We start from the raw sequence: 25981 nt of genomic DNA, 5'->3' as shown, positions 1-25981 counted from the left end.
CATTCAGTAAAACCGTATTTCATATTTAATATACAAATGTTTATAATATTATTAATCATTACACTGTGTAAATCTTAACCTAACAAAATTATAACAAAGATTAATTATTAATTGCAGTATGAAGAAGATAAACCAAGGTTTTCAAAAAAGCATTAAGCCGCTTCTGCTTTTCCATAGTTTGTATAGTTAACAGAAGTCTGACGTCACGAAATCATGCGTTCTTTTTTTCACATTCGGTTGGCAATGCCTACCAGAGCTATATATTTTTTTTCTTTTGGTCACAACATTGCGTACAATTGTTTCAGCCTCCAGTGTTGGCATATAAGGATATAATTGTTCATCAAGCTTGCTTGAACTTGGGTTTCATCAGTGCGTTAGAAAAAAATATTTCAAATGTTTTTCAGCTTGCTTGAAATTTTATACATGTTGTTGATAAAAAAAATTAAAAAAAAATGAATGCCAACTGTATTAACTGGAAAGGTTCGATTTGTGGGCTAAAAAACTTGTGAAATATTTGTGTATCTATGCTTATTTTTAATTGAATGTTGAAAGAAATACATAAATTAAAATACTGCATATTAAGAATTTACAATCTTTTTGAATGATGGATGGTGTTTGGAACATAAAACGATGTTTTTTTTATAATTTTTTAAAAATTATTATAGCTTTAATTCAATATTTCAAACACCCTGCGTTCTTCATCAAGAATAATATGAAAAAGAAAACAGAAATTTGGGCGTTTGAAATATTGAATTAAAATTATAATAACAAATCATTATAAAAAGGCGAATAACCAAGATAGTTATATATTGCTAAGTTCTTCATATTATTATTAAAACGAGGAAAGATATTAGCCAGGCAGATAAATAAATACAAACATATTAAAATAATAAATTTATAATTTTCATTAAATAAAATCTTCGTGCAAATATCAAAATCTAACTAAACAAAAAATACAAGTAAAAAAAAAAAACGTTACTTCCATTATTCATACGCTTTTGAGCATCCGTAGATATTAAAAACGTGACATAACATTTTCATTTTGGTAGATAAACAAACACCCCGCTGGCAAAGAAAGAAAACGAATTTTGTATACTTGTTTCTCAAAATAAAAAATGATATTTTTTCACAGGTCGATAATTTAATCTTTAAATAAACTATTTGAGTTCAAAACAGCTTAAAAAAAAAAAAAAATACAGGCAAATGATAGAAGCACAAAATGATGACGTCACAGATTTGGATGTCCCTAGATTCCTCGTCTGTTAACTATACTACATGATTGCTAAAATGGTATTTCAGATAGAATCACTCAACTCCAAACTGTTATTGTTTTTTGTTTTTTATATAATTCATTTATGTTTGGGTCCGTTAAAAACGAATATGTTGTTTAAACCCATGAGAAATAATTAGTTAGCAATCTGTGACGTCATCATTTTGTGCTTATATCATTTAGTTAGCAGGCTTAGGATTGAAGATGGGAGGTGTTCTAAAAAGAAAATGAAAACCGTCGAACACACAGATGGATCAAAATAAAATCGTCTCAATTTGAAATTAAGGACGTATTTAAATTAATAAAATATAATTTTAGTTTATGCCTTCAATTATGATTAGAAATAATTTTTTTTTTTTTTTTTAATTATTATTTGTACTTACTAAGAGTTTACACGCAGACTATCATAAGAGATTTCTCTTTGCCAACAACCTGTGGTGTTCCCTGGGTGACAGCGAGTCTCCTCAAGTTTCCAGTAGTCTTCACTTCTTTCGATAACTTTTACAAATGAATTTGCATTATCGCAATAGCCATTTACCATTGACTTCTCATTAACAGTGACCATTGGCCTTCACTGGAATTTGAGTAATGCTTTCTCTTTGTCTTTTCATTCTCCTGGACTCTCCACAACTATTTGGCATGACGTTTATCTATGTCGACATCATTATCATCATCATCATCATCATCATTATTATTTAAAAAAAAAAAAAAAGAAAAAGGTAAATTTGTAGATTATCAGAAAAAGAAAAATGAGATTTTCCTTTTCTTTTTTTTTTCCTTTTTGCAATTACATGTGAGCACTCCGAAAAAATTTAACATTAAATGATCCTCCATTTCCAGACCATTTTAACTTTTTAGGACTGTTAACTAAATAGTTGACTAATAGAGATGTTCAAATTTTTGTATAAAATCACCAAAATTTTATGCCCTATCAGCCACGTCATTATTTTGTGTCTATCGTATAATTGTGCATAATTTTTACAGAAGCCGCTAGTCACTTTAATTGAATCGGGAAGCAAGTTTTTTTTTTTTTGTGGGGGGGGGGTCCTATGGTTTATGTTAATTTTATTAGCGATCTCTATACATTTATTTATTTTCTTTTTTAAATAGGCACTAAAATCAAGTTGACCCCCTAGAAATAAACCTCTTTTAACAATTAAAATAATTTTAAGTTGTAGTTAAATTTGCTATTTTAAAATTGCCAATAGTCATTTTTTATATGAAAATTTTGTTTTTTAATTGGAAATTCTTACTCAAAAATCTATGTTTAAAACTTCACATCGTAGAATATTGGAATTTTATTCTTTTAAAAATTATTTTTAGGATTCTGTTTTTATTGTAATTTAACTAATTATAATATTATATTTATTATATTATATTATTGATAAAAACGTTGATTTTATTTTAAAACACTGATTTTATGTTCATTTTTTATTTGCAACTTCAAAGTAAGTGAAATAATGGGTTTTTATATATATATATATATATATATAATCGTACATTTATAAGCTACAATCAACATCCAAATGAATGCTTTGACGATAATTACGGTTTTCAAAAGGCGAACAATTAAAAGATACATCTGCCTTACTTAAAAATGTCTAGGTTTATTTATGGTGTCTTTTACATATAAAAAAAACCCACCCAATACTTTTGCTGATGAGGAGACTTTGCTTAAAAAAAAACTATATGTCAAAATTATTGTCCGTGGCTTAATGTCTATCACAATAAAAATATTGTTTCCGAAACGATCGTACAAATTATTGAATTTGTTGTTGTTCCTTCTTATGAAACAGATTTTTAATTTTTAATTCTAATTTAAATTTTAAATTATCAATCACATTACTAAATATATATATATATATATATATATAAGATTATTTTTTTAATTATTTAAGCTCTTCAGCTTTATAAAATGTTGCAATTTTTATGGACTTAAATTTATTTTTAGTTTTCATAAACTGAAATATGGGTTAAAACACCTAAAAAAAATATTTCCCTCACATATTTAACAAAAACTGCTTTTAAAATATAAGTTAATTGAATATGTATCGAAAATTTCATGAAAATCTGACTATTAGTTGATTTTTGTTAAAATTTTTAAACATGTTTACGGCTTCAAAATGTTCACTACATAGGCACGTTGTTTTAAGGTGTCGATAATGTAAACACGATTTTAGTCTCGCATTTTCATTATTTTCGTATGCTTTAAAAATATTTAAAACATTACTAGTTTATTTGAAGCTTCTCATTTTAAATTGTATAAAAGTTATGATAAAGTTACATCGTGTTACTTTTATAAGGGGGGGGGTAAATCTGTGTCTCGCATTGGAGGTACCTATTGACCAATGACTTGACTGGTAGAACTGTAAAGCCAAACTTAATCAGGTGCTTTTGTTTTAGAGGAGGATTATCTAAGGGAGATAACTCTCATTTACTAGAAACATGAAGCATTGCCAAAACCATTTACGAAAATGAAACACATTAATTAACACACTTTAACCAAAACGAATACACAAATTTTTGAATGATAATAAAAATGAATACAAATGAAAAAATATTATTATATGAATACTATACCTAAACTATTATAATCAGTTAATCAATCGAAAAAGGAAATAAGTTAGAAACAAGTTAATTAACAAACTAACAAAGAAACAATGTTAAATAATAAAATAATTAAACGTTTTTAATTAAATATTAAGTAAAAAATAATTTAACTTGTTAATTAATGTACACAAAACCAAAAACGAAACAGTCAAAGCTACAAAAAATAAATGAACTTATGTTAATTAATTTTAAAAAATCATATCACATATATTTTATTTAAAAAAAATCTTTTTTTTTTTAAATTCAATTTTCACCTCAAACAAGGCACAGTGCCACTTTGAGGTAGGGGGCTACTATCAGGGACTTAATTAGCAGGGTCATTATGAAGGGAGATGAGTAGAAAGATGTTTGTTAACGTTACACTTGAACTTCTGCATATCAGTGCAGTTGGGAAAGCAGAATCCCAGAAGGGAGTTCCAAAGACCCGCAGTTCTGGGGAAGAAACTATTGGAGTAAAAGGCTTTCTTGCACCTAGGGATCTCTACTGTAAAAGGATGAGACTTAGTAGCTTGTCGGGTTTGTCGGAGGTAGTTATGTCGGGGAGGTACAAGTGTTTGTAGTTCATCAGAGCATTCACCATTAAAGTATTTGTAGAACAGGCAGAGGGATGCAACATCTCGTCGATGGGACAGAGGCTGAAGCCTAGATGACAGTTCAGGACCTATCAGGTTGGCGACTCTCTTTTGAACCCTGTCCAGGAGCGAGAGACAAGCAGCAGATGCACTAGCCCAGATGTGACAACAATACTCCATACATGGGCGAATGGTGGCCTTATAGAGGTATAGGATACTGTAATATTGATCCCTTATTGCAAGAATTATGCAACGGAATACTTCTCTCTTTTCAATTTTTCCACCAAAGAAACTCGATGAGATGAAGGTGAAACATCTCAGTCCTGGTCCCCAACAATTTCTGGATGTCTTTTGGCATGAGACCAAAAATCAAGAGATGAATATAGGATATAATTTTTTTTTATTCATTAATTTTCGTAAAGTGTTTCGGCAATGTTTTTTTTTTTTTTTTTTTTTTTTTTTTAGTAAATGGGAGTTATCTCCCTTAGATAATCCTCCTCTAAATAAGTGGCCATAATCGCTTATCCCCCTCCGCCTCAAAAAATAATTCAAGAAGTTATCAAAACACACTGTTATAGTTTTAAATTACTCGTTCCCCTGCCCCTTTGGTTTTATCTCTTCCAAGAACCCCTAGCGGTAATAAAATGACATAGATTATCCCCCTTGGCCGGAAGAAGCCCTTCCGCTATTACAACACTATATGAAAATCGCAGCATGTATTTTTTATTAGTTAATAAAATCTACATCAATGGTTTACATGTCTCTTCTCCCTTCTCAGATATTCTTTCAGTTTATTACAATTTTATTAACTAACAAAACAAAACAAAAAATGGACAGACTACTGTGCCCTGAAAGATTCGACATCGAACCTACAAGCTTCAAACTCAGAAATTATAGAAGCACTGGAAACTTTTGAAAACTACTTAACGACTATCAATAACAGCGAAATTGAAAACAACTGCCAGAACTTCTTCGCCTTCACATTTTAGCCGCTGTCTATGAGATAACAGACTGCAATGGTGTGATAGAACCCCTCGACACTGTTTATATTAAACCAGCAAACGTTGTGTACAATAGACATAAACTGCTGACAAATAAACAGCAACCCACTCAAACTATTGATGCGTTCATGCAACTGTTGGAAGTACTCGCAAAATTTTACAATTTTCAAGCTGTAACCGCTGAAAACAAAACAGTATATTCAAGACGCCTTTATCAGTGGCGTCTCTTCCTCCTCAATTCAACAACGCTTGCTTGAGAAACCTTTCCTCACACTACAAGAAACCTACACAATGCCCAGATCACTGGAACAAGCAGGAAAACATTCAGATAACGAAAATAACCACAACATAGCTGTTGCCGTAATTCCTTTGGAAGATGCCCACTTAGCCTCTATAAAGGAGAATGCTCAACCTAAGAGTTTGCTTCTTCTGCGGAAACTCGCGGCATCCACGATTGCTATGTCCGGTGCATAATGCCGAGTGTAGGAAATGTAAAAAAAAACAAAAAACAGACATTGGGCTAAAGTATATAAATCTTCCTCTTCTACTGCTGCTGTATTATACGACCCTGACTCGCCCCCACCTAGTCTCGCCTGACTAGGGACGGAAGCGAAAGACATTACATTCACTAAATAAATGGTAGATTCTGGTAGCATAAGAATATTTATCAGCAAAAATGCAGCAAAAAAAACTGAAACTCTTTACGATCCTAAAAAAACAACTATAGCTCTGGCAGACCCTAACCAATACAGCAAAATTATTGGCGAAACCATTGTAGACATTACTCTGAAAAATAAGACCTAGGATCCCTTTATCAACATAATTATCGCAAAAGACATCCTAAAAAAATACAAAAGAGTGACTCTAAAATTCGGCTGTCCTAAGGATGAACTCATTATTGGAAAATAACAAGAATAACTCTTTTCCATCTATAAACATCCCCCCCTTCCTCTCTTTTTCCACCTTTTTCCACATACAACTCCTATTGCCACCTTGCTGACACGATTGCTGACACAAATCCATAATGTAGGAAACTGCTAGGATGTTGAGAGAAGGCGTAATAGAGCCCTCATTGTCTCCTTGACGAGCTCAGGTTCTGGTGACCTCCAATGAAAATCACACAAAAAATGGTCATTAACTACAGTGATACGATAAATAGATTTACAGAACTGGATGCTTATCTTATGTCTAACATCAATAAAATGATTGACGACATAGCGCGGTATAGTATCTTTACTACACTCAACCTGCGGTCTGCATATTACCACATGCTGATAAGTCACATTGATTGGAAATACACAGCTTTAGGAATAAGTAGTAAACTTTACCAATTCACTTACCTCCTTTTTGGTGTTACTAATGGAGTATGTGCGTTCCAAAGACGTATTGATGACAAGGAAAACCTAACAGACACTTTTGTGTACGTAGACAACATCACAATATGTGGAAGAAATCAAAAAGAGCATGATCACAATCTTCAAACATTCTATGATGTAGCAAAAAGATATAACATTATCCTGAATGAAAGCAAGAACTGACTGAAACCACTTCTCGAAATGCCACCAAATGTAAATCTCGCATCTCAAAAACGAGTAGTTGGAATGTTTTTGTACTATAGCAAGTTTATTCACAACTTCTCCGACAAGATACTATTGCTCAATCATAACAAGGAATTTCCACTGCTTCCACCTGTTTTAAACTCTTTTCAGATTTTGAAAAATGACTTTAAAAAATACTACTCTAATAATAGTTGACCCAGATAAAGAATTTGAAGTAGAGATGATTGCAAGTAATTACTGCATAGCTGCTACATTAAACCAACACGGTCGACCCGTTTCGATCTTTTTACGGACACTGAATCTGAACAAAATCAAACATTATGCTATCGAAAAGAAAGCTGCTGCGATCATTAAAGTTCTTCGAAAGTGGCGCTACTTATTATTTGGCAGACACTTTAAAGTCATTACCGATCAAAAGAACATTAGTTTTATGTTCGACATTAGTAGAAAATCAAAAATTCAAAATGACAAAATATGTCGATGGCACATTGAACTGTCACGGTTCAAATTCATTATTGTCTACCGTCCAAGAACAGAAAATGCAGCTGCTGACACATTCTCTCGCATCTCAGCTCTCACTCACACTTTGCAAGACCTACATGGTTTGCATATTCGATTATGCTATCCTGGTGTTACACGGCACTGCCACTTTATCAGAACGAGGAATCTCCCGTTCTCTTTAGACCAGATAAAAAGCATAACTCCTGCTCCTGCTGCCAGTATCTGAAGCCCAAATTTGTCAGTAGTGACAAGAGAACATTCAGAAAGGCCATACTACCTTTCCAGCGATTTAGAACATCAGTTTTAAAGGCCTATTACCAAACAAACGGTTCCCCAGTTCAATACAAAACACCTGATGAAGGCCGGAAGGCAAAACGGCCGAAACGTTGTGACTATAACAACTAAGATGAGGAAGTCAGTCGGACAATCTCAATAAATGAAAACACCTCATCTCAAAAATACAGACAATTACTTGCCTATTACCAACTTCTTTACATGGTAATAAATGCCTCCTTACTATAATTGATGAGTATTCTTGCTTTTTCTTTGCTTTTCCCTGTAAGGACATGACAAGGCAAAACCATTATCTGCTGTCTAAATCAGCTATTTTCAATTTTTGGAATGCCTGATATGATGCATACTACCCGGGCTGCTTACTTTATTGCACAAGAAATTAGAGACTTCTTACATGGAAAAAATATTTCTACCTCTAACACAAGTAAAGACCACCTTGAAGGTAATGAACAGGTTGAGAAACTGAACAGCACTTTATGGAAGACCATTCAAGTAACCTTACACTCTAGCAACATGAAGCTGCCCTGTTGAGAAGATGTATTACCTGATGTCCTCCCTCAATTAGATTTTTACTCTGCATTGCCACTAATGCGACTCCTCATGACAGACTATTTAAATACAGCCGTAAATCCTCCTCTGGGACTTTAATTGCTTCTTGGGCAAAACCGGGCCAAATATATGTGAGAAATCACACTAGAACTAGTAAGCTCGACCCTCCTATTACTCCAGCCACTCTTTTAGACATCAACCCTTACTATGTTCCTGTGCGACTACCTTCTGGCACAGAAACTACAGTCAACGTGAAAGACATAGCTCCCAACTCCTCAAATGAAAAAGACTTTTATAATGAAAACAACCCTGCTAGCCCCAGGGCCTCTCAAGAACTATCTACTGATGAAGGCATGGCCAATGAGGAGGAGATAAATCTTTTCTCGCCCCTGAAGAAACCAACATCTCCAAAGAAGTTAATACAAAGGACCTTAATCCCCATGAATCAGTATGAATATCACCCAGAGTACAAAGACTCCCAAGTAAATTTAAGGATTTCATAACTAGACAGACAACCCTTACTGATCCCTTTCATACTCCCCTTTCATAACAATTCTTGAAGGGGACCCCTAGTGGTAATAAAATGACATACGTTATTATGTATAACTTAAAATATTGCAACATTAAGATTTTTTTTTTTTAATTCAATTTATAACATTATATAATCAATTCTTAATGCTGCAATATTTTAGGTTATAAATTTATTATATTTTTTACTAGAATATCTTGTCCTTTTCTTTTCCAGTTTTAACAACTAGTCCTTTACTTGTCCATGTTTAAGCTTAAACATATTACCTTTCATGCTTGCATTTTTCTATTGTAATGTAATATATATATGTGTGTGTGTGTGTGTGTGTGTGTGTGCATTGGTTAATTGCCCTAAAACACTAGAAAGGTTAGAAAAGAAGGGGGTTACGTTGTAGTAGTAGTAGTAGTAGTAGTAATATATTATAATAATACATTTCATATACGAAACTGATTGACTCTAAATTATAAATCCCTTTTGTTCTTTCTGTCAGAGTTGGCAGCGGGTCTTCTACACACGTAATTGCCCCCAAAAAGTATTTTTGTTTTTTTGTAGTGTGTGTGTGATGGGAGGGGGGGGGGTTAATCAACACCCTCACCCCAAAACAAAAACTACACACAAAAAAATTTCTTTTTCTTCTCTTTTGAGACGGCGAACATTTATTATTTTAAGACGTGAAACGAGTTCAACCACGGCTACCGTGGTTGAACGGGTTTCAGTTTCCGATTGGCGAATATTTTGTGACGTTTTCATTTCGTTTCTTTATCCGCTTTTCTATTTTTTGTACTAACCTCATTTTTTATTTGTCTTAATTTTTATACAAATAAGATCATCCAAAAAAAGATCTTGTACAGTTACACCATTATCGAAAAGAGGCAGTTTAACATAAATTTTATAAACAATTATTATTCGATGTTAATGATATATGACGCTAAGAGAAGGAAAGATTATAGAACGAAATTTCCTTTTTTTTTTTTTTTTTTTTTTTAACTAGTGTTGTTGTTCTCTCTGACGGGGGAAAAATTATGCTTTGCTTGGGGCTTGACTTCGCTAATGTTTGCACTTATAAAAGGTGAAATTCCAGAAGTCAGACTAATTTAAAAACACAAATACAGGTCATGGAACAAAAATATCATATTCTAAAAATAACAGAAATTGATCAAATAGTTTGTTTTTTATTTTTAACTAAGAAATTCAAATTTTATGAGGGAGTGAGAACAATGCATCTAAGATGCACCGTTTTCACTTTCATCCTGCACTGCATCTTGACCCCAGTTTGAACTCTATAAGGCCACCATTCGCCCATGTATGGAGTACTGTTGTCACATCTGGGCTGGTGCATCTGCTGCTTGCCTCTCGCTCCTGGACAGGGTTCAAAAGATAGTCGCCAACCTGATAGGTCCTGAACTGTCATCTAGGCTTCAGCCTCTGTCCCATCGACGAGATGTTGCATCCCTCTGGCTGTTCTACAAATACTTTAATGGTGAATGCTCTGACGAACTGCAAACACTTGTACCTCCCCGACGTAACTACCCCCGACAAACCCGACAAGCTACTAAGTCTCATCCCTTCACAGTAGAGATCCCTAGGTGCAAGAAAGCCTTTTACTCCAATAGTTTCTTCCCCAGAACTGCGGGTCTTTGGAACTCCCTTCCGGGATTCTGCTTTCCCAACTGCACTGATATGCAGAAGTTCAAGTGTAATGTTAACAAACATCTTTCTACTCATCTCCCTTCATAATGACCCCGCTAATTAAGTCCCTGATAGTAGCCTCCTGCTTCAAAGTGGTACTGTGCCTTGTTTGGGGTGAAAATTGAATAAAAGAAAAAAGAAAAGAACTATCTCGAGGGCTATATGGGATTTTGTAGGCTGATTAGCCAACATGGCCGTCTGATGCTGACGTCATGTGATAATTTAAAATTGCGAAATGCGTATATAAGAACGAAATGCATTTTAATATTTTTAGACACAAAAATCTATTAAAACTAATCACTAATACCGTTTTTTTGGGGGGGGGGTATTTTTTGATATTGGGTCCACCTCCACAATTTTCTTTAAAATGACGACTTTTCAAGGTTTTTCGGGAACTCTTTACTCTTTTGACTCCCAATGTTTCGTCTGCTAAAATTTTAATCCCGTGATTACGGTGTCGCATCAATAAAATAAACCATTAATTCAAGTGCCGCTGAATACGATATTAAAAATCACTTTTTTGGTACTTATGCACGAATGTTACCGGGCAAGCGGGTGTATTGTAACTATCCTGTACTTTCGCCTAACAATTTAATAAACAAAAAGTATTGTAAAACTTGAATTTAACTTGAAAATATGGGTTAAAAAATACGGGTGAAAAAATACGAGGTTTAAAAAAAAAATAGCACGGTAACATGCACCAGCACCACTTTATTTTACATTTTTCTTTTTTTCTAAAGTTTTCGTTTGAATACATTGATTTAAATTTAAAATGTGTAATTATTTAAAAAAAATAAAATAAAAAAGGATCAAGTAAAGATTAGATACCCCGGTAGCAGACGACAAAGATAGGCGCACATTTCAAGTGACACCGGTTGTTCGACCTTGACATTGCCGTTGGCTGTTTGTAAACACGTCAAATAGCAGACATGTCCGAATATTCGCGAGCAAGATTTTTTAAAAATATATTTACAAAACTTTTTAAGATTTAAAAAGAAAAAATATATATTTACAAAACATTTTCTTTAATATTAAATATTTACAAAACTTTTAAGGATTAAAAAAAAAACTTTTTTATTTATGCAAAACTTTCAAAAGTTTCTGACACACATAGCGGTGGACCTAATGTAAAAATTTACTTATTTTTTGCGTTTTAAAATAGTTATTTTGAAATAATTACATTACACTTTCGTTTTATGTCATTTTATCTCGTCTTATTTCTGAAGTTAAAGAAAAGGAAGTTGCAGCTACTTTTTTTAAATCAATGTTATTAAAAAAAAAAACTAAAAATAGTCAAAATAATATTTCTCCAAAATTGAAATTATACAAATGAACTAATCTCATGATGAGCCATTTAATAAAAACGTAGTTACAGCTTCCTTTTCGTTTGCATTTTTTTTAATCAAATTCTCATTAAACGTAAAACATTTCTGTGAAACATTTGTCCTAAAAAGAGAAGATAAAAAAGTTTGCCTTTTTTTTCGCTTTTTTTTTTTTTTCTACGTCAAAAACTGTTAAAACGCATTTTTGTTCCTATGTTCATATTTCGCAATTTTAAATTACCACATGACGTCAGCATCGATCGAAAGCCTATATTGTCCTATCGAGATTTAAAAATCAGTCTTGTAATGGCTATGATATACTATTAATAGCTAAAAATCGTAGAAAAATTATTCTCTCTCTCTGTATATTCATCTATATAATTATAAAACTCAAATAACCTTGTAACGGGTGTTGTAACTCAACATCCGGTTTACGACTTCCAGTTGCGTACATAAACATAAACACACAACAGCGTAAACAAATAAACACAAATCGCTACTTCTGCAGAATTTGACCTGCGCACTGAAATATGAACGTTATTATTTAGGAATTATTATTTAACATGGGAAGGGTGGAGATGTTTTGTAACTATTCTGTATTACAACTATACTGTCGCAATTTTCTTACAAATAAATCAACTTTAACCTGTTAACAACCATAAGAACAATTTACAACGTCGATTTCCCCACCGCCTTCCTTTTTTTTTTTTTTTTTTTTAATTTATTCTCCATTTTTTAATACACTTTTCTTAAAAACATGCATTTTCTTCTACACTACCAACATAAATAAATAACCCCGAAAATGTTTTTTTAATTTGCGTTACAAATAAATAATCAACGCGACAATAAAACGTATTGTTTTACTGTGTACGTTTTCAGTGTCTCCATTTTTTTTTTTTTGCATTTAAATTATCCAAATAAACAATTGTTAATACTTTCTGCTTTTTTTTTTTTTTTTTACATCGTTCATTTCCATATCACATTTAAGTTATTTTAACGCAATTTTCTTATAAATAAATCTACTTTAATCTGTTGACAACCATAAGAACATTTTACAACGGCAATTTACCCACCGCCTTCCTTTTTGTTTAATTTATTTTCAATTTTTGAATACACCTTTCTTAAAAACATTCATACGTTTTTTTCTACACTACCAACATAAATAACCCTGAAAATGTTTTTTTTAATTGCATTATAAATAAATAATCAACGCGACAATAAAACATTGTTTTACTGTGTATGTTTTCAGTGTCCCAATTGTTTTTTTTTCATGTTTAAATTATTCAAATAAATAATTGTTAATACTTTCTGCTTTTTTTTTTTTACATCGTTCATTTTCACATTGTCTTAATTAGTTTTATTGACCTTATTATTAACATAAAAATTAAATATTTGACCCAATGGGGCATGAATGTTTGTTTAAAATAAATGAAAAAAATTACATTTTATTTTCATTTTCTATTTAAAAAGCCATTCTTAACATGGGAAGAGTGTTTTTTAACTATTCTGTACTTTCAACTAGCAATTTCATTTAAAAAGATATATCAAAATTTGAATTTAACTTTAAGTATTATGGTATCTGTTCAGTGAACATTTACCTAATAAGTATGGCAAACCATTTATAATTCAATGGCTGTAAGTTTTTTTCAAAAATAAACACTTATAAACAGAACGACTCATAAAAATTTATCTGTATTCTTTTTTCATTTTAATATACTTTCATAGAAATGTTTGTTATGTCACAAAAAACTATTTTCTTTACGTCACAAGTGTCACGCTCATACATGAATTCCATAGCTAATATAACATACTGACCCAATGGATCACGGGTAGTCTAGTGTATAATGTATTTATATATATATATTTATATATATATATATTTTTTTTTTATCAATTTACGTGATTTTTCTGTATATTTTTAATTGGGTTGAATTTTGGGGATTTAAATGGTTTTATATTGCTGCTTTTTGTATATATTATTAAACTAAGAGGTTGCACCCAGCATTGCCAGGTTGTTAAAAAAAAAAAAAAAAGACATTGCGAAAGTGTGTGTGTGTGTGTGTGTGGGGGGGAAAACAGGAAGAGGGGTATTGCTGCCCAGTCTTAAAAAAATAAATTTGATGCGTGCTGGACATGAACTCGCATAACTTAAGTTAGTAAGCGAACATGTTATCAATGGGCCCAGGAGGACAGATGATATAACGTTGCAAATTTAGCTTTTTAAAATGGAAGAACATAACGACGGTTCATGTATGCACGGTTTTATCTGACTCTTCCTTAAAATAAAACATTTCTACACAAAATAATTGAGTTTTTCCAATTTTTCTATATTTTGTTAGAGATTGCTCTTTCTAATGATACTGTATTTGTGCCTGTTATGATACAGATGACTAAAGGTTTTAGCAAACATACACACACACACACACACACAGACGTTTGAGATTTATTTAATAGAAGAAGAAAATGAGGAATAATTTCTATTTAAAATCCACTTAGTATTACACGTGAAAAATTGAGAAAAAACTAGTTGAAATGTGTTGACATTATCAGAATAAATTAAATTAAAACAAGATAGTTACTGAATTTGACCTGAAGTCGTGTGATTTCGCTTATTCAAGTAACATATTTTAATACATTTCAAGCATGCTTTTCTTATGTTTGCATTGGGAAATCAATGGTAAATGACTGTTGCGAGAACAGTGATTTGCATTGGTTATCAAAAGAAAAAATACTGGAAATTTAGGAATACTTGTTGTCACTTAGATTCCAGGGAACATCACTAATGAGCAATCCTCAATAATGATTCGTGTGAGAACTAGTCAGTAAATAATAATTTCATTTTACGCATACATACAAATGAAATTATTGCACATATATGAAATTACGTTCCATGTGTTACATTCATAGAAATTCCTACTATATTCATGAGGTTTATCAGATTGCATCAGCATCTATTTTATTGAATTATCATCTCCCTTTGTCAGAGGTCTGACGTTTTCTAGCAGGCCACAATCTCAGTTTTTAAGCTTGACAGTCTTTTGATTCTATCCAAATTCTATTTTCTAAGATCGTAACTTTTCTTGGGTCGCCTAACTTTCTTCTGGCCTTTCCACGTTAACCAAACCAATGACCAACGTAACTGCCTGAGCTTCAATTCTTCAGTTTTCGGTGTATTCAGCTTTGCTGATTTCTCTCTTTTTTTTTTTTTCATTTTTCTTAAACTTTTTCTTCTAGGGGATGGGACATCCAACCAGATGTCTGACATTTACCCCTATTTTAGTGAGTCCAACCAAGAGATCTTTTCAGGATTCTAGCCGTCCCTTTCAGTGCAATCGTTTGTATTTCACTTGCATTTGGTTCACCGGGTATGCTTGCTATATACTTTTTAAGTTCTTTTTCATAAGCCCAGTTGCTCCTATGATGACTGGTATAATTGAAACGTCTTTTAATTTCCAATTTCGTTTCATGACAGTATCAGAGCTCAAATGTCATTTCAGTCTGTTGTTCTCCACACATCTCCCTATACTATAGTATAAGGAGATGTGTGCAGAAGAACATTTAAATGACTTGGCTAGATTGAAAGAATGAGTTCTTGGGTGAGTAGATCTTGAGCAATTTAGGTATCAGATACAGTTCACATGCGAAAGCCAAGGAAAACATGGGAGGAAATTATCAAAATGAACTTAAGAGACAGAGGGATAAATAATGACCTGGCTAGAGATAAGTTAGTTTGAAAGTCAATTTTTTAAAGCTATCTAACACATGCCAGCATATGAAACAGGCGTTAAACTGATAATTACAACAACGACCACCACCACTAACAACAGTAACTATTTAACTGTCAACACATAGCATTTAACTTTTTTTTATAAATGGAACATAACAAAAAAAGCGTGCAACAAGTAACTGTTACCAAAGGCAATAAAATGATCTCATAGTTAACTAGTTAAGAAAAATGAAGAAATTAAAATCATTTAACCAGTAAATCCTATTTCTCACTGTAACTGTAACCAAATGCAATAAGTTATGTATTTGCTTTAGTTTTTTACAATTTAAACTATTTTTAAGTTTTTTATTGCATTAGATTCTATGATTGGTTGTTTGAAGACGTTAAAATTACTTGCAAATGTTTAATACTTTGAAGATTATACAAACAATAAGCTTTTTAGTCTGTTTAAAACGGGCAAAAATTATAGCTGTTGACATGATCAGTGCTTTATGCTAGACTGGTTTTCATTGAATCACACCTTACTTACAAAGCCATTCGATGGAAGTGACGTCAGACAAATTTTAAGGATCGGATGACCAACAATGTGTATATATTGTAGCTTTTTTTTAAAAGCAAATATAAAAATAGAAGTTTTGGTAAATTTTTACTTGTTTTCACCTTAATATTTTTCTTTAAAATGAAGACTTTTCTAGATTTTCGGGTATGCTGAAAACAAATATCGCATTTATATTTTCTGCAAAAAAGTAATTTTTCAGATATTGAGCAATATAATTCCTTAAGTGGTATCCATTGTTGTACACATAAGTGCTCATAATTTTTGGCATAATTAATATACTCACTATCCCATAACTAGCTATAACTTATACTGACCCAACGGGTCATGGGTAGTCTACTAATTTTTATTTATTTTTTTTTTAAATCGTTACAATTTCTGATATTTTCTCAATGAAATAACTTTATGACTTTTTGTTTTGCTTTTACCCCAGTTGTCTCCAGAGTCTTGTTCCTGATTTTCCTGAAGAAAAAGATCCAACATGGATTTCCGGAATATTCCATTCAAATACGTTCCAATGAATGTACGTAAAAACCTTGCCCAGTTGTTGGATGTTCCCTGTAAAGTCTTTGCCTCTGACTGGACCAGTTTGGGGGCGGAGGTTGGACTGACCTTTGTTGAAAAAATGGTAAGTAGGAATTTCATCTTTCTCAATGTAAACATGCACAAGATTACATGTTTAGTGGGTTTTTGCATGGTTGCAGTGCATGAAAATAACAGGCTTGCTGCACACGAGAAATATTTAACAAAAAGAAGGCAGACCATTCAAGAAATGAGAAATATTTAGCTAGAAGATGGACTACTTGAGAAATGTCATGAAAACATTATTTGCTCGGGCTGGAATTTTGTATGGTGGTTTCTATTGTCAAAGGGTGTCAGATCCATATGTCAACTTCAAAAAAAAAATCGGAAATCAAAATTTTGACCTTGGTAAAACTTTTCAAGATCAAGGTCATATAAGGTGTGAGACTTCATTGGCTACAAAATGGACCAAGTAGTAAGCCTCTGCATTAAACAGAACCAAAGTTATTACCAAAAGTGTGTGTTTCACCTTTTCCTTCACCTTGACCTTTGGGCACTTATTCGAGATTTGGTCTTTATATAAGAATTTTCTTTATTAAATACAGAAAAAACGTTCATCATAAACAAAGTTTATTTTTTGAAGTAGGTAAACATTTTCCATTGACTAATCGAAAAACAACTTCATCATTGGCAGTTCGAATGATGAACTGTATAATTTTTATAAAAATCTTCTTTTTCAGTATCTCGAAAATTAATTTATCATCATATATTGTATTTCCGGAAAATAATGAAGTTTCTTTGTATCAAGAAAAAAAAATTGTTTCCTTGATCAGTTCAGCATCCTAAATCATTCTAAATTATCCGCAACAAAATAACATTATTTCCTTAGTAAATGCTAGTTATCTCCCTTAGATAAAGGCCAAATCCTGAATAAACACCGGATTTTAGCATCAATATCCCAAAATTAAATCGGTTTCAAGTTAGAACAAGTTTAATGATGACTGGGTTGACTGAAAACATACCCACATACATGAAGGTAAATATGCATGTAACATCTGTAAAAATAGTTTCAATTTGATAAATTTGGATAAAACTTTGCGATGATAAAATAGAAGAATTTGTAGAATAGTTTATTTTTTAAATTTTTTATGAAAATTCTTCAAATGATTTTTGAATCAATAAAGCTTTGCATTCCATTTTTTTTCATGATTAATTGCTAATTATCTATTACCAATGTTAGGTTGCCTTTACTTATGCAAAACTAGCCTGGGTGCTCGAATCTGTACCATGAAGGAGGAAAAGAACGTGAAAAAAACATGACGTCTTTGCCATTGTCTATTGCCAAACTGGGAGTGGCTATGGTTTAAATTAAGGTTAGTCAATCGAAAAGAGGGGATGACTTTCAAAAATATTGGCAAAAAAAGCGGCCCATCCCTGTAGGAAACTGCCCAGTTGAGGGTGAAGGAATTAATGTTTTTAGCCAATTTTTCAATATTTGTTGTCCGAAGGGTCGAGCTTCAAAATGATACTGATTTCATGAAAATCCGTTGCCTCTGTCCAAAGTTTTAGGCAGACATACAAATATACATTCATATATACATTTAAACACTGGTGCGATTTATATAGATTTCAAATGTCTGAATACACTTTATATAAAATTTCAAATGTTTAGATGAAAAATTGGCTGAGTAATTTTCTAGAGACTGCAGAGGTCAAATTTTTTTTAACTTTGACTCCAATTTTGACTCTTTAACATTTATTGTCTTGGGCTCAAATCAAATTAAAAAGTTTGATCCATGTCCAAGTAATCATGCATAAAAAATTTCAAGTTTATAGATCCAAAATTGGTGGAGGAGTTTGGTAGAGTTTTCAAAGGTCAAATCGTTGAACTTTGACCCCTTGACAGCCAAATTTCTGGCCGAAAACAGATTAAAAAGATTTTCCCAAATCTCAATACTCCTTATGTCAAATCTCGACAGAGTAGTTTAGTAGGAAAATGCGCACACACACACACACACACACAATTTCACTTTTATAGATATATAGATTGTATAAAATCAGCAGCATGTTCTCTACAGTGCAATGTCTTGTGGACTAAGTTACTCTGGGGAGGCATGTTAAGTTTCCTCTCCGTGCACATGTGGTGGGTCCCCAACTAGAGCAAGCAATTAATTGATTTGATTGAAAAATGGTCAATTCACCAATTTCGATGACAATAAAAATATTGGAGTGTAAAACATTTGTTTATTCTCATTTAATCCTGGGCTACGTCGGGTCTCCTTGCAGTGTGTGTGTATGTGTGTGCTTCAGTCATTAAGTCTTGGAAACTATCTACGTAAATAGAGGGAGTGATTGCTAGGATAAAGAGTGTTGGCGTTCGCATTGTGCGTGTGTTAAACATAATTTTTTTCTCTTCTTTTAATTATAAACAAAATTGCACATAAAATTCTCTATCTCCAAAATTATTAAATCTCTCTCTCTCTCTCTCTCTGTATGTATATATATATATATATATATATATATATATATATAGTCTTGGAAGTTTTTAACCTTTAAAACTATACCAAAAAAAATTTTTTTTCTTCATTCGTTAGAAAACCATTTAGTCAGTAAGTCATTCAATCACCTGCAATCACTGCACAAACTTGCTCTCTTGAATTCACTATAGTACCAGTAATAATTTATTTTTAAGGGATCATCAATCGTTTACCATGAAACACTGTTTCGAGGATTTATATATATATATATATATATATATATATATATGTATATATATATATATATATATATATATATTTATTAAAAACTGTAAAGGAGGTCAGAAAAACATTGGTACCGTCGGTTTCAAGCCTAACATAAGGGGCACCAGTTAATGGTAAATAATTTTAGGCCGTATTGTTTTTTTAATGGTAAATAATGTCAGCCGTATTGTTTTTTGTTCATCTTTCTGAGGAAAAACCAAGATAAACAGAAAACAATATGGCTGACGAGAGCCTAACATTATTTACCATTAACTGGTGCCCCTTATGTTAGGTTTGAAACCGATGGTACCAATGTTTTTCTGACTTTCTCTACAGTTTTTAAATAAAATAAATATTGAAATTTTTTTCTTTGTAATCGAACACTTGATGGAATTCTTTCTCAAAAACAGTAAACATATATATATATATATATAATGAATTTTTTTTTTCTTTCAGTCATTAGAGGGAAAATTACACAGGCATGAAAGCAACACATTGGCACTTTTTGAAGAATGGTCGAAAAATCCCAAAAACACAGTCGGGAGGATTTTGGATGCTCTTGAAAAAATTCGCCGGCCTCATGAAGTCGGAATGCTGATTGACGCCAAAAATGGTTAGTAGAAAAAGCAACAGATAAATAAAGATCATAGAATTGTTTTGGGATGGAGATGGATTCTTTGCTGAGACACAAGTGACTCTCTATTGTATAGTCTGTGTGTGGTGGTGTTTATACGACCGTTTATATATACTTTACTAACTAAACGTATGTATATATATCATTACATATATTTGTAAGGACCCAAATCTGTTGTGGGTATATGTTAATGTTGTGTTACGTGCCCTAACTGAATGTTTGTGGTTCGGGTCATTCCGTGTCAAATCATCCAGGAATATGGGATTTTGAAACCCATTTCCTCAGATCTGGCTGTAGTTTGCACTGCAGATAGAAAATATAGGAACTAAGAAATCCTGAAAATTTGAGCACATAACTCCAAGCGGTTTCCGATTTAGAGCATTTTTTGTTTTGACATTAGTCACATAATGTGACACCCGGGTGACAATTTTGTGATGTTATTTCTTTGAATATTTTCTGATTGGAAGATCGTATGGCTCTAAAAATTCACTCGGATAAGTTTTTTGACCCAAGGAATCCAGCAATGGCATCAGATTTTCTCAAAAATGAGGCCTTATAGAGATATTAAGGGTCTTTGGATTTTTTCACATGTGCCCCAAAATCGAATAAACAAGGGTGTGGCTGGCATGGTAACGCATTACTTTTTTCATGTATTGTTTTTAGACATAATAAATTGTCCCTGGACCAAAAATGGTTTAAAGTTCTTGTTTCATTCACTCCCAGTTTCTGTTGAAAGTCGGATATACAGTCCTGGTCAAAATCATAAGACCACTTAAGAAAGTAAGCATTTAGGCATATTATCAAATTTTTAATCAAACAAATGGTTGAAACCATTGCCAAAAGGGAAAATATGATGGAAAAAAAATTAAATCTGCTTCATTCGAAACCTTAACCCTGATCTAATAATTATTTTTTAAAAAACAAACATTTTCACCTGGTCAAAATGATAAGACCACTTTAATAAAATTGGCTAGGTTTGAAAAAATGAATACGAAAAGCTTTCTATGTTACTAAAAGCAACTTGTTGGTGGATAAAAAACATCTTACTAAATTATAAATGGCAAAAGGGAAACTATTATCAGACTTTGAGAGAGGAAAGATCTTTGAGCTTAATAGGGGTGGACTCTCCCATAGATCTATTGCAAACGAAGTGAATCGTAGCAAAATGGTCATCACAAATTTTTTAAGAAATCCAGATCAATATGGGCACAAAAAGAGTCCAAGTCAACCCAAAAAATAACCCCATCACTGGATTGCCATATCAGAAGAAGTTTAAAAAAAAACTCCAGTATGAGCTCAAGTCGATTGAAAAGCCAAACAGCAGCAGAATGTAGTCCTAAAACCATCGGAAGGCATCTGAAAATGAAGGGTTTCAATCAGTTAAAGCGACTGCAGAAACCACGTTTTCTTGAACAGCACAAAACTAACCAACTTAAATATGCCGCCAAATACCAGACTTGGGATGAAAAAAAGTGGGAAAATGTAATTTTCTATGATGAGAAAAAGTTTAATCTAGATGGTCCATATGGATTTCAACACTATTGGCATGATAAAAATTTGCTCAAAGAGACTTTTTCAACTCGGCATAGAGGAGGAGGGTCTTTAATGATCTGGGGTGCTTTCTCGTCAGCTGGGACCCTAAAGTTGCAAGTAGTGAAAGGCCGGCAAACATCATTGGAGTACATCACTATTGGATGTAATAATCAATTTAGACATGTGTCAAAACTTATGCCACACCTTAATTTTGGAATAAGTCAGATACTAAAACAGTTAAGTTCTGGTAACAATTTCAACAATCTAGCCATCTTCAAGATTAGTTGATGAGGGTTGGAAACACCAAGCTGGATAAAAGTATGCTTTTTTTTTTTTATTAGAAGCCGTTTTATAAGAAACCAGTAATAGGATGGTAAAAATCTTAAGAAATTTCTAGTACTATCTCAAGCCAACAATTTTGATTAAGAAACTTCTTGAGAAACTTTTTAACCCTCAAAAGACTAGGGGTGGGGGGGTCATTTTGACGCAATTTTTAAACTTTTGTTTATATTTTCCTGAAAACGTGATTTTTTTTTGGGCTCCGATTTTCTATATAGCTTCCTGAATATTTCTAACTCATGATAAGGTGTGAAAAAATCAAATTTACAAAATAATTTTTCTCCAGGGGTGTCCTTGAGAGTAATCCCTATAAAATTTTTCAGAAATTGACTTAAAATGATCAAAATACAAAATTTTATTGCTTTTCATGATGGGATACTCCAAACTAAGGTGGAATCTATCTGAAAAGATAAAAATATTGATTATAGCAGGAAAACTTGATGAAAAAAATTGGTTTTCCTGAAAATCAGCATTTTTCTAAAATATCACAAGATTTCTTTTGACCATACTTCTTAAAGTCACTGCACATCAACAAATTACAAAGCATTGCTAATTTTTGTTGATATGTGATCTAAGAAGACGAAGGAACACAAAGATAAAAAATTGTTTCAAATTCTTGTATTTCATGGAGTTTATACACATTTTTAAATTCTGGGTCAAGTTGACCCCCTCTCCTAGTCCACTGCACTCCGGGAAAAAACACATGGTTTTGCAAGGGTTAAGAAACAAATCCTACATCAGCTTATTGGCTCCCGTGAAAAAAGTGAAAATGGTATATTTGTACCAGAAAGCCCCAAATATTCACACTTACACTGTGTTTACCTTACAAAATACCTTACAAATATCCTTAAACTACATTTCCAGAGTATTTGACAAATTTGATTCAGAAACTAATTAAGACATTTTTGGAACTATGTATCAAAAATTAAAAGACTTCTTGTACTAGGAGGCCAACTCGTGTTTCTTATAAAAAAGCATGTATGCAAAATGTAGTGCAGCTAGTTTCTAATTTTCTTTTTTACCTTTCTTCAGAAAACTGGATTACTTACAAGGCTTGCTCCATTGGTGTTCAACTCAATTTGAGTTTTTTTTTTTTTTTTTAACAAGGTGGTCACCACTTATCAAGGCTCGGAAGCCACTCGGGGATAAGGGTTATTGCATGTACAGTACGTTAGTGTTGAGATTTGATAAAGTGTCTTACTTAAGTGGGCGGTTCATCAGGAATTTGTTTATGTTGGACTTGAAGGTTGTAGTCAGGTGGGAAACAAGCAAATGGAACAGAGTTCCACAGGCGTGCACTTCTAAGAAAGAAGCTTTGTTTATGGAATCTACGTTTTGGTTTTGACACAGATAAGGAGTGGGGAAAATTTTTGACAGTGGTTTCAGCTAGACAAGAGTTTTTTGTGAAAGATTGGCGAGGGGGGCAGAGATTGGAGCTCAGATGAGCACTTCCCATGGAAATAATGATACAACAAAGACAGGCTCGCAACATCTCTCCTGTGGGAGAGAGGTTGCAGGGAAGAGAAAAGGGCATCCCCCACTTAGCCACAAAGTTTATTTTGTACTCTGTCAAGGCAGGATAGGCTGTTTTTAGCAGCTCTTGCCCAGATGTGGCAGCAGTACTCCATCCTTGGATGTACTTGGCTTTTATATAGATAGAGAATTCAGATATCTTCTGGAGCGGTAGAAGGATCCTACCATTTTTCCAGCGACCTTGGCAACAGACTTGATGTACGTGTTCCATTTCAGATCAGGAGTAAAGGTCAAGCCCAGAACCTTATCAAAACATGGGGCTTCCCCTAGACGAGAGCCAACCATTTCAACTGATGCCAGATGAGGATCAGAGCATTGATGATGTAAAGATAGAAGCTTGGTTTTAGATACATTAAAATTAACTAGCCACCTCTTCCTCCACTGTATCATGTGCTCGAGATCAGAGGAGAGAGAATCAGAGAGAACTTTGTAATTTACAGCCTTTGATGTGTTGCCATAGACGGTTGTGTCATCAGCATAGATGTCAATGAATGATTTAAGTATGTGTTTTGGGAGATCATTGATGTAGATCAGGAAGAAAGTTGGGCCCAGAATGGACCCCTGAAGGACTCCAGCATTAATACTGAGGGCCTCTGATTTCTGCCCATCAACCACTACTCTTATGAGCCTATCAGAGAGAAATGCTTTAATGATTGAAAAAACATTTTCAGTTATACCGTCGCTGGAAATCTTGTGAAGAAGCCCTTATGCCATACCTTATCAAAGGCTTTTGATATGTCAAGAGCAATTGCCCTAGAAAGAAGCCTTTGTCAAGAGATTCACTGTAGATCTAGCAGAACAGAAACCATATTGCATGTCACTAAGAAGGTTATTTTTGCTGAGGTGGTTGACTACTTCTACTAATATGGATTCCAACAACTTACTCATGACACACAGAAGACTTATTGGTCTGTACTGAGAGGGAGACGACTTATCACCTGAATTCTTAAATACAGGGCATACTGATGAGGTTTTCCAGGGTGTTGGGAAGCACTTCTCCTGAAGGCAACACTTAAACAGTTTGGTAAGTATGGGGGCAAGTTTTGGTTGGAGCTTTTTCAGCACTATAATTGGAATGCCGTCAGAGCCAGTTGCTTTACTGGAATCAAGGTTCTTGATTAGCTTAATGACCTCACGCACAGATATTTGTATGTTGCATAGTGTGTTGTTTGTTATAGGGGGAGTTGATGGTCTTCGTCGCATAGTTTGACTATAATGGCTTTCGTCACAAGTTTGACTATAATCGGTTCAAGGGACTTGAGAATCTATCAGACTTGGAGCAAGGAATTATTGAGACATTGTTGTAGAGAGTTGGACTGAAAGAAATGAAGGTGAATTATCAACCATTTGCTCCATCACAAACAATATTTCCAAAATATTATTTGTGATGGAACAAAATATTATTTGTGATGGAACAAAATATTATTTGTGATGGTACAAAATATTGTTTGTGATGGAACAAAATATTGTTTGTGATGGAACAAAATATTGTTTGTGATGGAAAAAAATATTGTTTGTGATGGAACAAAATATTATTTATGATGGAACAAAATATTGTTTGTGATGGAACAAAATATTATTTATGATGGAACAAAATATTATTTATGATGGAACAAAATATTGTTTGTGATGGAACAAAATATTGTTTGTGATGGAACAAAATATTGTTTGTGATGGAACAAAATATTGTTTGTGATGGAACAAAATATTATTTATGATGGAACAAAATATTGTTTGTGATGGAACAAAATATTGTTTGTGATGGAACAAAATATTGTTTGTGATGGAAAAAAATATTGTTTGTGATGGAACAAAATATTGTTTGTGATGGAACAAAATATTGTTTGTGATGGAACAAAATATTATTTGTGATGGAACAAAATATTGTTTGTGATGGAACAAAATATTGTTTGTGATGGAACAAAATATTGTTTGTGATGGAACAAAATATTATTTATGATGGAACAAAATATTGTTTGTGATGGAACAAAATATTATTTATGATGGAACAAAATATTATTTATGATGGAACAAAACATTGTTTGTGATGGAACAAAATATTGTTTGTGATGGAACAAAATATTGTTTGTGATGGAACAAAATATTGTTTGTGATGGAACAAAATATTATTTATGATGGAACAAAATATTGTTTGTGATGGAACAAAATATTGTTTGTGATGGAACAAAATATTGTTTGTGATGGAAAAAAATATTGTTTGTGATGGAACAAAATATTGTTTGTGATGGAACAAAATATTGTTTGTGATGGAACAAAATATTATTTGTGATGGAACAAAATATTATTTGTGATGGAACAAAATATTGTTTGTGATGGAACAAAATATTATTTATGATGGAACAAAATATTGTTTGTGATGGAACAAAATATTGTTTGTGATGGAACAAAATATTGTTTGTGATGGAAAAAAATATTGTTTGTGATGGAACAAAATATTGTTTGTGATGGAACAAAATATTGTTTGTGATGGAACAAAATA

At 32.7% G+C, this 25981-nt stretch overlaps 1 protein-coding gene across 6 annotated transcripts in view; it reads left to right on the top strand.

The window, feature by feature from the left end:
- LOC145292910 (uncharacterized) overlaps positions 1 to 25981 on the top strand; it is a 69570-nt gene that overhangs the window by 10116 nt on the left and 33473 nt on the right. For all 6 annotated transcript variants that reach the window (XM_080139057.1, XM_080139056.1, XM_080139052.1 and 3 more), the window contains 2 exons: positions 16613 to 16807; positions 19899 to 20055. In XM_080139057.1, the coding sequence (XP_079995183.1) occupies positions 16661 to 16807; positions 19899 to 20055 (304 nt within the window). In that variant the 5' untranslated portion in view covers positions 16613 to 16660. The remainder of the gene's footprint in view (positions 1 to 16612; positions 16808 to 19898; positions 20056 to 25981) is intronic.

Source organism: Euprymna scolopes, chromosome 14 (genome assembly GCF_053919585.1).
Source record: "Euprymna scolopes isolate OS-2025 chromosome 14, ASM5391958v1, whole genome shotgun sequence".
NCBI lineage: Eukaryota > Metazoa > Mollusca > Cephalopoda > Sepiida > Sepiolidae > Euprymna > Euprymna scolopes.
The sequence above is the reverse complement of the archived record's forward strand: the minus strand, read 5'-3'. Positions and strand labels throughout refer to the sequence as shown.